The following is a 13,963-nucleotide window of genomic DNA, read 5'->3' on the forward strand; positions in this document are numbered from 1 at the left end:
TATTGAGGCCAAATAGTTCAATCTTTGTCTTGTCTGACCATAAAAATGTTCTCTAGAAAGCGTTTGGTTTGTCCACGTGGACAGATGCAAACTTCATTCAAGCTTGAAGGTGTGAGTTTTGAAGTAGGGGTGTCTTTCTTGATTGGCACCTTGGGTCCTTGTTCTTGTCTTTGTTTATGACAAAATGTACAATTTAAGAATCATACATTTTATTTTAAGCTATGTATCAGGGTCAGAGCCTGTCATAGGTTTTCAAAAAAGCATAAATCCAAAAATAATTGTGTGGATCATTAGCACAGTACACACCGAAAGGTATCGGAAAAGACTGCTGCTCCCACAGGTGGAGGTGCTGAAAAACAAAATGGGTGAACGGTTACTGTAGGTGTGAAAAACAAGTTCTGTGCTACCCTGTATGTGTTTGTGACGCATTGCATAGACCACAGTTTTCTATTTACTGCTATTTTTGTTGGTGATTTTTGGTTTGTGTGTTTGTTTTTTAATCTATTCACGAGGCCTCAGTGACCTCAAACAGACTGAAATAATCTGCCATTGTGACTGTTTGCATAATAAAACATGTTAAAGGTTTGGGACTGTAAAGTTATTCGCCAGTATTGGTCTCTAATCCATGATCATTTACAAAATGTTTTTTCATTTGTTTTTCCTTCAACTTTTGAGACCATATTTTTGTGCAATGCACCAGTGGATAAACTGAATTCCAATGACAGAAGACTCCTGTATATCCTTCTGGCCGCAAGTAAAAAGCCTCTTACGAGAAGATGGCTTAAGCCTGAACCACCAACGATAGAAGACTGGATACATTCTGTACAAGAGATCTATACGATGGAAAAAGTGTCATTTTCTCTTAAACTTCAGAGGGATACCTTCTATGGAATATGGTCTAAATGGACAGACTATGTTAAGCATATGAGGTGTGATTTTGTATATGATGTTACAACCCTGAGTACTACGTAAACCTACCTGCCCTGCTGCCTCCTAACCCTAGTTTTTTTTTTCTCTTCTTCTTTTCTTTTCTCTTCTTTTTCTGTCTTCTTTATTTTTCAATTACAAGTTAAAATGTGACAGCAAAGAAAGTGTAAAAAGGCAAACTACTGTTATGTTCAACAGCTGTCCCAATAAAAGAGATAATAACACAAAAAAACGTGTTAAAGGGTCCTGAAAGTTTGACAGGTATGCACAACAGAGTTCTAGCACATATATTGTTTTGTTTATTATTTTTGTTGTTCTTTTTTAGTGAAATCTGTTATTTGTGAGACACTTATAAAATGTGTATAAAACATTGATGATTTAAACAATAGAGTGTTTATTAGTCTTAAGATTGCTGTTTTGTTCGGGGTAAGGCAGGTAGTGGCTGTGGTTAAGGAGGCACTAAATCTCCAGAGGTTCATCATTACAATATTTCTTTAAGAGACAAAAACAAGTATGTGTGTGTGTGTGTGTGTTATCAGGAGGAGCTTTTCACTGCACATTATTAAAAGGTGGTGGTGGAGAAAGTTTAGTCTATCAAAAGCTTTCAGCATGAGCCCGTCTCAGCAGAGAATCAACTTCATCACAGGATTACTCTTAATGTCAGGTAATGATAACACCTCTATTTCCTACTTAAGTGTTCATACTTTATTTTCTAAACCTAAGCAGGTTTTCATCTGCAACAAATGTTTTTAATAATAATGATAAGCATGACTGTTATTATTTTAATTATTACTAATGTAAAGGTTTTATCTGTCAGGTTCAGGTTAAAATCAGTCTTACTGTGCAAATATATTTGTTTCTTTTCCCTTTTGTACATTTAGTTTATGTCACTGTGGTATGCTAGAATCACACTTTCTAAGTATAAGTACTGCAAAGACGTTTGTTTTTTTTACTGCTATAAATATTTTTTGTTATTTCATCTTCTAGTTGGCAACTGTCGTTATTGTTTAATGGCTTTTAATGAATAACATTTGATTTGACATTTGATGAATAACATTTGATTACAGCAGATCTCTTTCTAAAAGTGCTATAAATAAGTTCAATCATCCCCCCCCCCCCCTTTATCTTATGTGCAATACCACTGATTTCCTTTCTGATCTGATAATACAGTAAAATTCAGGCAGCAATACTGATCCAATACCGATACTTTGAGCAAAAACTTGATGTGTTTGGATTAAAAATGAGAGTATTTCAAACTATACGTTTATAATGAATACAGGACATTAGACTCTTGTTCTTATTGTTTAAATATGAAGAATTATCATACAGTGTTAGTACATACATTTTAAAATATTCAGTTAAGAATCAAAACAAATCTGGCTGATTGAAAATGATAGAACTAAGTAACATTTTGTACATACACATTATTATGTCTTATGTATGAAATACGCCTATAAAAATCCATCATAAAGTCTACAATCAGAAGTGCCTAGTGTAACTCATAAACACACACCTGAAAGCAGATAAGCTGTAAACTGGAGAGGAAAAGTCATCTCACTAATTTAGAAGACGCTTATTTAGTTTAAGAAAAAAGTTTGTTGCGCTTTAAAAACCAAAAATTAAAAACTCCTCGGTGAAGCTAGGGCACTTATTGTTCATTGCTGAAAAAAGAGAATAGAATCATAAGGTTTCTTTTCAACACTGTAACCAAGCTGACAAACAGTCAGAGCTGCTGAATCAAGTTTTTCTTTAATCGAAACAACTAATGACTAAATGAATATTTTCACAAAATACATTTAAACCATCAGAGAATAAATTAGTCATCGCCATCTCACAGCTAATATTATGTACAGCTACTTGCACTACTACTGATATTTGTTTAGTACAATTCTCTCCAATGACCTTTCTGAATCATATCTACTGTATTTTTCACACTATAAGCACACTTAAAATCCTTTAATTTTCTCAAAAAACGACAGTGCGCCGGTGTGCTTTATGTATGAATTCTGGTTGTGCTTACTGACCTGGAACCGATTTTATGTGGCACAGCGTTCAAAAAACTGTCAAAAATGTTTTAGTACGACTTTTGTAAGCTATGAAGCCGCACTGCTGATGGATTGTTGGAGCATTATGGCTACCGTAGTCAGGAGCCTCGCGGAGTAATCTGGGTCCAACAATCCATCCGCCTCGGGTCCCAAAGTCAAATCAACACTGCGGCATCAATGAGAGGTAAAAACTGTCTAAATTCTTTCATCTTTAATAAAATGATCAGCGTTGCTGCTTTACCAGATGTAACAATTACGTTTAACATCCAGGCATCCATGAAAATAGGATTTATTAAATTTAACAGAGATAGAAGTTAGCCGTAAGTTAGCTCACTAGTTTCCACCTAAATATGATATAGCATGTTCTGACTGAGAGATTTCTGAAACAATTCAAACATACAGCTCTGCTATCACTTCCAACATAAATGAAGACAGAAAACTAAACAGCAGTGACGTTTGTAGGGTTACTGAAGTTGGGCTAGCTCATAGGTGTCAAACTCTGGCCCGCAGGCCAAATTTGGCCCGCAACCTAATTACATTTGGCCCGCGAAGCCATACCAAATTACTATTAGAGCTGGCCTACTGGTATTATACAGCTAATATATATATATTGTTTTGTGGAGGTAAACACAGACGACACGAGAGCTCTCGATAAACACTGCTCATTTATTACTCATCACCACAGAACTGAACACTTTCCCTCCAAAACACAGCAACAACACTTCCTGAGAACTGGGTGTGAGTGGAGCCCTCCAGTGGTCCACCACACATGCCCCCCCCCCCCCCCCCCCCCCCGAACACCCAGTAGGGTCATCCCCTAGTCCAGAACCCTTGCTTTAATTAAACGTCCAGAACGGCTGAACCGGGGAGGTGGAGAGCTGGCGGAGGGGAAACGAGCCTGAGGGCCAGGCTGGCACGGACGGTCAGGAAAAACTGAAGATAGCTCGGGCCCCGCCAGGTGGGGGGCACTCCCAGAGGAAGAAGCAGGGTTGTCCAGTCCAGTGGAAGGCGGGCGGCCACGGCGGGGGGCCTGAGCCGGCACCACTTGGTCATCCAGAAGCACATGTGCTGGTTTAAGTCTGTCAATAGAAACAGCCTCCTGCCGACCCCCAAAATCCAAAAGGAAATGCTTCCGGCCCGGTTGAATAACCCGAAAGGGGCCGTCATACAGTGGACGCAGCGGAGGCCTATGAGCGTCATGCCTGACAAAAACAAACTGCGAAGAGTCCAACGACCTCGGAACAAAGGTGTCAGGCACACAATGGTGCACTGGGCCAGGAAGAGAAAACGAGTCTCTTGGGGCACGGAGAGACAGCACAGAGGGAGCGAAGCACGGGGGTGGGCTCTCAGGCAAGAATTCCCCGGGGACCCGGAGGGGCTGACCAAGGACAAGTTCAGCCGGGGAAACCCCAAGGTCTTCTTTAACCGCGCAGCGCAACCCCAGTAAAACCCATGGAAGACGGTCAACCCAGTTGCCATCTGTGAGAGAAGCACGGAACGCGGCCTTAAGCGACCGGTGGAAACGTTCGCACATCCCGTTGGCCTGCGGGTGGTACTCAGTGGTGCGGTGGACCTTGACCCCCAGGCCGTCAGCCATGGCAGACCAAAGCTCGGAAACGAACTGGGGGCCCCTGTCTGAGGTAATGTCGGCGGGGGGACCGAAACGCGAAACCCACGTTGACAAAAATGCCCTGGCCACTGCTGCTGCTGTAGTGGAGGCCAGAGGCACTGCCTCAGGCCAGCGGGTTGTGCGGTCCACTACAGTCAAAAGGTGCGTGAAACCTTGTGACTGCGGCAGAGGACCAACCAGATCCACATGCACATGATCAAAACGCCTCCCTGGAACGCGGAAGGATTCGAGGGGCGCCTGTGTGTGCCTATGGATCTTAGTGCGTTGGCATGGGATACACGCGGCTGCCCAGTCTTTCACCGATTTACGAAGGCCCGGCCAAACGAACCTAGAGCTGACCAGCTTGACCGAGGCCCGGACGCCTGGATGAGAGAGGGCGTGTACGGAGTCGAAAACGCGACGACGCCACGAAAGGGGAACTACAGGGCGTGGACGGCTGGTGGAAACATCGCAAAGCAGGCTAGGCCCGCCGTTCCACACGGGTCTGTCCGGGTCGGCCTGTTGGTCAGCGGCCATAGCCTCAAAGTCTATGCCAACATAAACAGGAGAAACCAGCACGTGGGATAGACAGTCAGCCACGCAGTTGGACTTACCAGCCACGTGCTGAATGTCCGTTGTGAACTCGGAAATGGCTGCCAACTGGCGCTGCTGGCGCCCGCTCCATGGATCAGAGACCTTGGACATCGCGAATGTCAAAGGTTTATGATCGACGTACGCGGTGAAGCTCCGACCCTCGAGAAAAAAACGAAAATGCCGTGTGGCGAGGTGTAGGGCCAGCAACTCCCTGTCAAAAACGCTATATTTGCGCTCACTGTCTCTAAGCGTGCGACTAAAAAAAGCGAGCGGTTGCCAGACACCAGAGACCCGCTGTTCTAACACTGCGCCCACTGCCACGTCCGACGCGTCGGAGGTCAACGCAATCTCCACCGACGGAAACGGGTGGGCCAGCAGGGCGGCGTTTGCCAGTGCGGTCTTGGCCCCAGAAAATGCCTGGATGCGTTCAGGGAGCCAATCAATCGGGTCCTTAGCTGTTTTACCCTTCAAGGCAGCATAGAGAGGCTGCAGCAGGTGCGCAGCTCTGGGGAGAAAGCGGTTGTAGAAATTGACCATCCCCAAGAACTCCTGCAGCGCTTTAACTGACGCAGGACGCGGAAAAGCCGAAACGGCCCGGACCTTGTCTGGCAACGGAACCACACCGTCAGCGGAAATGCGGTGGCCCAAGAAATCCAGAACCGGCAAGCCGAACTGGCACTTGGAGGGGTTGACGATCAGGCCGTGTGCCGCCAAGCGCTGGAAAACCTGATGCAGATGGGACGCGTGCTGACTCTCAGAGCAGCTGGCCACCAATATATCGTCAAGGTACACGAAGACGAAAGGCAGCCCGCGCAAAACAGAGTCCATCAACCGCTGAAAAGTCTGGGCGGCGCCTTTCAGGCCGAACGGCATGCGCAAAAATTCAAACAGGCCGAAAGGGGTAATAACGGCAGTTCTGGGGACGTCTTCGGCGCGCACGGGAACCTGGTGATACCCCCGCACCAAGTCAATTTTAGAAAAAAATCGAGGTGCTGGCGAGGTGGGCGGAAAAATCCTGGATGTGGTGAATGGGGTAACGGTCATTCTCCGTGACATTATTCAAACGGCGAAAATCCCCACACGGCCGCCACCGACCGTCTGACTTGGGCACCATGTGTAGCGGAGAAGCCCAGGCACTATTCGAGCGCTGCACTATGCCGAGGCGCTCCATTGCGGCAAACTCTTCCCGAGCGACGGAGAGTTTCGCGGGGTCGAGGCGGCGCGCGCGTGCGAACACCGGGGAACCGACCGTCGGAATATAATGTTCAACCCCGTGCTTCGTTGCCGTGTTCGAGAAATTAGGAACAGTCAGTGAAGGGAACTCCAAGAGCAAACGCTGAAAAACATTCCCTGAAGTCACTAAATTAGCCCGATTCAGGGGCTCGATGGCGCGAGTGAAACAGGGTATTGAAGAAAAAGACAGTGCATCGATTAAGCGTCTGTTAGCGACATCGACCAGCAGTCCGTGGGCACAAAGAAAATCAGCGCCCAAAATAGGTACAGAGCTAGCGGCAACAACAAAGGTCCATTGGAAATCCCGACCATGAAAACAAACAGTCACGGACCTTTCCCCGAACGTTGCGATGGGAGAGCCATTAGCCGCAATAAGCTGCGGTCCGCAGCCTGCTGCTAAACTGTCGGCTCCGGACGGGGGAAGGAGGCTCTTCTGGGAGCCAGAGTCGACCAGGAAACGTCTCCCAGAGCGCGAGTCTTCTATGAAGAGCAGTTTTTCTTTGTCGCCAGCGGTCGCGGCCGCTACAGCGCGCTGGCGGGGTCCATGTCCCAGGGTCGGAAAAGCGCAAGGCGGCAGGCAGCGGCGCGCTCCGGCGCCAAAACGCTGATGGTAGAAACAGAGGTCCCGTCCGTGGTGTCGCTGTGCCGCGATCTTTGCCGTCAGCGAAGGATCGGGTACGTCGTGGCAGGTCAGCGGGGAAGTGGAAGGCGCCGCCGGCGAGGCTGGAACTAGGTCGTGATCGTGGAAAGTGCAGGTAGCCAGGAGAATACGATCCGCATCCTCAGCCAGGGAGCGATAATCCTTCGTGCCCAGAAGCGGAGAGTTGGCGAGGCCGGCTCTCACGGCCGCCGGCAGCTGTTGGAGGAAGATGTGGGCGAAGAGGAATCCCCCGTCGTCCGGTCCGAGAAAGGATAGCATGTGCTCCATCAGTTCGAGAGCCGTACCGCCACCTAGGCCTGAGAGGGAGAGGAGCTTCTCGGCTCGCTCTGCGTCGGTGAGGGCATAGCGCCGAAGAAGCAGCTCCTTAAGGGCAGCGTACTTCCCTCGGGTGGGTGGGTCCCGGAGGAGAGTCAACGCACGACGGGTGGCTAGCGGGTCGAGAGAAGCCACCACATGGTGATATTTCGTGTCGTCAGCCGAGATGCCACGAAGGGCAAACTGAGCCTCCACATGCACGAACCACGACGGGGGATCGTGAAGCCAAAAGTCCGGCAGCTCGAGCGCCACAGCAAACGTAGCTGCAGCCGGAGGCAGAGAGCTGGCGGCTGCTGATGCATCCAGAGCGGAGTCGGCGCCACCATCGGACTGCAGCATGTTCGAGTCAGGGGTCACCAATGTGGAGGTAAACACAGACAACACGAGAGCTCTCGATAAACACTGCTCGTTTATTACTCATCACCACAGAACTGAACACCTTCCCTCCAAAACACAGCAACAACACTTCCTGAGAACTGGGTGTGAGTGGAGCCCTCCAGTGGTCCACCACAGTTTAGTATTAAGCTTTGCTTGTTCCATATTCAGTTTTTCAGCAAAACGTTTTTGAGTCCATAAGAAAAGATTCATTCTTATATCTGGAGGAATAAATATATTTCAATAAATATTAACGTTAGCCTGCGACTTTGTTCCAGTTTTGAATTTTGGCCCACTGTGTATTTGAGTTTGACACCCCTGGGCTAGCTGGTATATAATGATGTGCTCCGTGATCGCTAGCAGCACAGCTATATTAGCATAGCATAGCATAAACAGTGAAGCTGGAGGATGAATGCTAATGCTTGTTTTGCTTAACAAGCGCCTTATAATTCGGTGCGCCTTATGTATAAAAACACAGACCCGTTCATCGACAGTGCGCCTTATAATCCGTGTGCCTTATGGTCAGAAAAATACAGTAATTAATAGATTTCAATTTATTGTGCTTGCTCCAAGGGGGTCATTATTTTAGGGGTTTTATCTTACAATATAAAGTGCCTTGAGGTGACCCTCTTGGTCACCCCATCTAAACTGACACTATAGGTAAAAATCCATAAAGGCAAAAACTCAAAAGCAAAGTTTATTCTTTGTGTTTTGTTGTTTTTATGAAATACATTTTCTCTGTGGTCAGTGTCTGTATGTTACAGTATACTGTCTTGTAAAAATGGCCACAGTGGCCCAACACACGAGTCCTTGCAGGCTGTCTTTGACCTCCAACCCTTCAGGCCAGCCGTGAACCTCAGCAATCCCACCATAGCCAACATCTCCTTCACTTTGTATGCTGTCCTCGGTGTGGTGAGTTTCCTTATTACCACTTTAAGAAATGCACCAAGACTTCTTAAGGAATTTCTCTAAAACCCCATATTATTATCATACCTATTCTTATTTAATGCTGTTTTAACTCGAATTGAGTGGTACCAGTCAACAACAGGTTTACTCATATTCACTGTATTTCAGAATGAGAAAACTCAGATGCTCACTACTTTCTTGTGGCTGAGACTGGTAAGTACTCAATAAATGTCAAACTTATAGTAAGTATAACCATGGACACTGTAAAAAGCTGCTCACATATTTAAATGTTACACTGGAGGTTTAAAATGAATGCATTACTTCTGTGGCAGTACTGGCACAATGAGTTCCTGGTCTGGGACCCCAAGGAGTGTGATGGTGTCACGAAGATTTCTCTACCTGTGAAGGAGCTCTGGTCTCCGGACATCATTGTTTATGAGTTGTAAGCACTTCAAATAAAACATTTTTTTAAATAATAACATTTATACATTTAATCAGCTCAGCAAAATGAACCTTTAAGCACAAAACCACACATGCATAGTTGCCATAAGTACAGAGTGATAAGCATGAAATGCTGATACAGATCTGAAAAAGATATTTTTGTGAACAGGCTTGGAATCAGCCAAAGATCCTGAAGTCCAGTTACAAAATACAAACCATGTCGATATTCTAAGATGTCATCTGCAGCTACATTATCGACCTTTTCATGCAGACATTTTAGCTTGTCACAGTGGAGGAACCACAGGTGTAATAAGGATGGATACAGACCTCTTATGGTCCTAGTATTGTGTGTACTTGATTACTGTAATTACTTACAGGGGCACTTATAAAACTATGGAGTTATAAATAATGACTGTACTTGTATTTAGTTCTATTTTTACTTTACACTGTCTCATACATATGTATCCACAGTGGGACTGATACAAATACGATCTCTCTTTTCTGTCATTGTTTTTGTTCAATATTATACTATTTCCTAATTTCCCCACCTCCCCCTGCCAGTGTGGATGACGACGTCTCCCAGGCATGTCCTTACGTCTACGTTAACCACACGGGTCACATCCGCTGGGACAGGATGCTGCGGCTCGTCTCATCCTGCAATCTGGAGATCTTCAGTTTTCCTTTTGATGTGCAGAACTGCACATTTACATTTGGCTCTTACATGCACACCAGTAAGAATGGGCTGCTTTCAGCTTTAATTCAGAGGGTTTAACAAAAAAATTGCATCAGCCGTTTTAGGAATTACAGCCAATTTTACACATAGTTCACATCTTCAGTGGCTAAATAATATTAATGGAACAAAGTAACATAATTTTAAACATAATAATTGTTTTTAATACTGGGATACAAATTCTCTGACTGCCTGAAGTGCAGAAGCCATCTAACCAAATACTGTTTCCTCCCTTTCCTCCCTGCTAGGGTTTTACTGAAGCCACCTTCATTTGCTGTTTGTTTTTGGGTCTTTTTGGGTTGTAATAAATAAATAAAAAACATGTTTGTTTGGGTTGAGATTAGGTAACTGCTATGAGACTGACTCCAATTAATTTGAAGGACTATGTTTGAAAATGTCTGTATTTCCTAAAGGGTTAATTGAATACCTTTATTAAACCGCTTAAATGAAAGCCAAACATCTTCATTTCAATCACACAACTATCATACATTGTGTGCAAATTACAAAATTACTTTTGTATGTATACCTAACAGTGTATTGTGTTGCTGTGGTTGTCTTACATAGTACGGGATGTGAGGGTCAGTCCAGCTCTGCCTTTTAAGGAGATGTCTCTAAACTCAAAACGATACCTGGAAGCAAGTGGAGAGTGGGAGCTGGTGGACATACTGGGAAAGACCTCCATACTTAAATTTGGAATCGACGAATGGGACATCATCACCTTCTGGGTCAGAGAGCCACACTTTCACTGAATTTCCTACTTTTAAATAAAACAAATATAACAGACTGAAACTAATTTGGGCATCAGAGACTCCACAGCACAGCAACAATGGGACTGATGCTTACTTATTAATGCTATTTACCACTAGTGTCTGTATGGCAAATATACAATGTAAGCCAGCAGGTATAGTTTAGCTCAACACAGAGTGTGACATGTAGCTGAGTCTCTTATTATTAAGGTCAGAAGTTGTTTTTAAAACCATCCAAAAGGCTTTACTGCTTGACCACAGATTATCTGCAAGCCACTGCATCACTGTAGACCTTTAAAGTGATTTTTAGCTAACTGTTTCCTTTCTTACTTCTCCTATACAAACTTTTTGAACTGCAACAGGCAGATGGTTTTGTACATTCTCATCCCCAAACAGGAGTCGGTGAACAGATTTTAGAATTTAGCATTTACTAATTCAGTATCTATCAGTTTATAGAAACTAAAAAAGAACCAACAGAAAGCGAATGCAAAATTAAAAACTCACTTTTCTGAATACAGAAGTCACACCCTGTGAAGATGCATCTAAACTGCATGTGCTTTCTTGTTCACTAGGTGGTCGTAAAGCGGCGCCCAGTGCTCTACGTGGTCAACCTTCTGATCCCAAGCTCTTTCCTCATGCTCATTGACATCCTGTCCTTCTACCTGCCTCCCCATAGCGTCGACCGTGCCTCCTTCAAAATGACCCTCATCCTGGGCTACACAGTCTTCCTGCTCATCATGAACGACCTGCTGCCAAGTACAGCAAATGGCACTCCCATCATAGGTGCATACTGTTATAAACCACCTTATAGATAAGTAGAAGAAAATGGTTGGAAGGCTTATAGGCCCCAAATTTAGCTGCCTGTTAAAAGTGCTGATAAACAACTCGGCCAACATCTTAAAAGTTAAATGTATGACTACTTTAATGTTTGTCCTTTGATTCTTCAATCTAGGTATCTATTTCTCAGTGTGTCTTGCCCTCATGGTTATCAGTCTACTGGAAACAGTCATCATTACAAATGTCCTCCACCATAACTCCTTGAAATATCGGGAGGTTCCAGAGGGGGTTAGGATTGTTGTGCTCAAACATATAGCAAACCTCATCTGCTACCGCTGGCCAGAAGATATCCAGCCGCCTTCTACACCACAGAAGGATAAACCTGGAAACTCCAATGGCAGTTCTGGTCCTTGGATCATTCAACCAGCCAGCCGGGCACCTGACCAGCACCCAGTTAGTAACGGTAGCCAACCTACATAATACTCTGTCATTACTGCCATTGGCCAATTGGTGCTGAAAAATCTTGTGACCTTAAAAGTATTTGAGAAAACATACTGGCAGGCATCACTTGGTTCACTCAGATACAAAAAGGTTACATGGGCAAATGTTCTATTCTGTATTAAATTAAAAGATATCTGTGGTGTTAAATATATTATGGAGTGCTCTTTATTTGACTTTTTAATCTCCACTTTTCTGCCAGGTACATCTGCTCTGCCTGAACTGCAACAGATCTGTCAGTACCTTGCTGAACTTCGTGCCCACCTCGTCTCTCTGCAGAAGGAAAGCCAGCTGTTGGACCAGTGGTGCCATGTAGGATATGTCCTTGACTTCCTGCTGTTTCGTATCTATCTACTGATCATCAGCTGCTATGCTATGGTTATTGTCACAATGTGGTGCATTTGGATCACTCAAACCTAAATGAATATTGATATGATCCAGGATGGGTGTCTTGTATAAACAATTAGAAAACGTGAATGCATGACAAGGACTGTATTTTTTTTCTCTAACATAAAGTATAATTTACTTGTAATTTTGAAACAGGCCAACTGATAAATACAGTGCAGTGGTTTTAGGACAGGGGCTGGTCATCATCACCATCATCTGCCACAGTAATAAATGAGTTAATCTTCCCTCAGAGCAACAAGGTCCTTTCTCTCACAGTCCAAACACATGCATGTTAGGTTAACGGGTGATTGTAAACTGGCTGTGCATTTGGGGATAGATCATATTGCTTAAAGTGGATGAATGTATGATTCGATGTGGTTTGAGCTTTGCATGATCAGTAAGATTTTCAAAGTGCTAATATATATATAGCATGCCTTTAGATTTATTGCTTTTTACCATTAATCATGTACAGCAGTAGCTTCTTTTATTAACCCTACCAGTTACAAATTTTTTAAAATTAACCCAAGATCTGATGACAGAAAACAGTAACATAATAACTGAAGTGAACTATAACAATGCAGTTTTCTTGTCTCTATGTGTGAAATCAGCTGAAGAAGAGTCGTGTGGTAATAAATTCTCAGACGCATTACATTTTTAATCCATTTTAAACACACACACGTATTTATTATTATTTTTATTTTGTCAAAGAAAGAAATTTTAATGAAAATAAAATCTTAATTAGTAATTCTGAAAATAAAAACAGTGATGCTTACCATTATTTTTTAAATCAAAGACACAAGTCACAGAGGGAAATCTACTTTAGAAAAAGTATGAACAATAAAGTAGGAAATGAAAATTTGTTGTTGTTACCTGATATTAACAATAAGCCAGCAATAAAGTTGATCCTGGGCTGAGATGGACTGACCCACAAAGCTTTTGATGGACTATTTATTCGCCATCACCACCTTTTAATAATATGCAGGATTTAAAAAAACGCCAAGGGGCTGCGAGACATTTATACAGCCGTATTTCGCACATGACTATGAAAGGCGGAAGAGGAAGTAGTTCCTTTGAATGTAAACGATCCGAATGATATAGTTTCTTTCCACTGTTCCTGTTAATGATGAACTACATATTTACCCTAAATTACTAAAATAGTGATATTTTATATGAGAATCAATTCTAGAACATAAATGACTGGTATCGGAGGAATCGATATTTCAGGATCGATCCGCACATCACCACTCACAACAATGGCTGAGTGTAATTGGAGTCATGTGCGGACTTATTTTACCTCCACAAACAGCTGAGACGTGGTTTGCGATAAAAGTGGCAAAAAAGTGCTCCAAGAGTGAGGTGTTGTGGCCATACTAGGGAGACATTCAAAAGGGCTGTTGAGGGGGGATGAATGCATTTTACAGGGTTTATTTATCGGATAAAATACGTTAAATGTCACCGTTATTATTGGCCGGCCCGGAAACAGCGGGGGTGTCCAAATTCAGAGGCTGCTTCCACCTGAGGACCCGGCCTTCGTGGTCTAAAGAAAGCCGGGTAGTACATCACGAGCTCCCTCGGTGGAGTGAAACTCTGCCGTCTGCTCCTTGCTATCTAAAATATAACCAGGCGCTGACGTAAACTCTCGACCGTCTCACACTTTGTTTAATTAGTTTTTTGTTTAACGTTTATTCAGCTGTGTGAAAACCCCGGAGGACCCCTCCC

General features: G+C 44.0%; 1 protein-coding gene across 1 annotated transcript; it reads left to right on the top strand.

Annotated features, from left to right (window-relative positions):
- The first annotated feature begins 8,221 nt into the window (after positions 1-8,221).
- Positions 8,222-12,277, top strand: LOC146653194 (5-hydroxytryptamine receptor 3A-like). Its single transcript, XM_085381249.1, has 9 exons — positions 8,222-8,252; positions 8,508-8,671; positions 8,834-8,878; positions 8,998-9,107; positions 9,668-9,837; positions 10,401-10,561; positions 11,155-11,365; positions 11,535-11,822; positions 12,060-12,277. The coding sequence occupies exons 1-9, from the start codon at positions 8,222-8,224 to the stop codon at positions 12,275-12,277; spliced, it is 1,398 nt and encodes a 465-aa protein (XP_085237375.1).
- Positions 12,278-13,963: the final 1,686 nt, after the last annotated feature.

This window comes from Rhamphochromis longiceps, linkage group LG15 (genome assembly GCF_057381845.1).
Source record: "Rhamphochromis longiceps isolate RC_006_pf linkage group LG15, R_longiceps_female_GT1.1, whole genome shotgun sequence".
NCBI lineage: Eukaryota > Metazoa > Chordata > Actinopteri > Cichliformes > Cichlidae > Rhamphochromis > Rhamphochromis longiceps.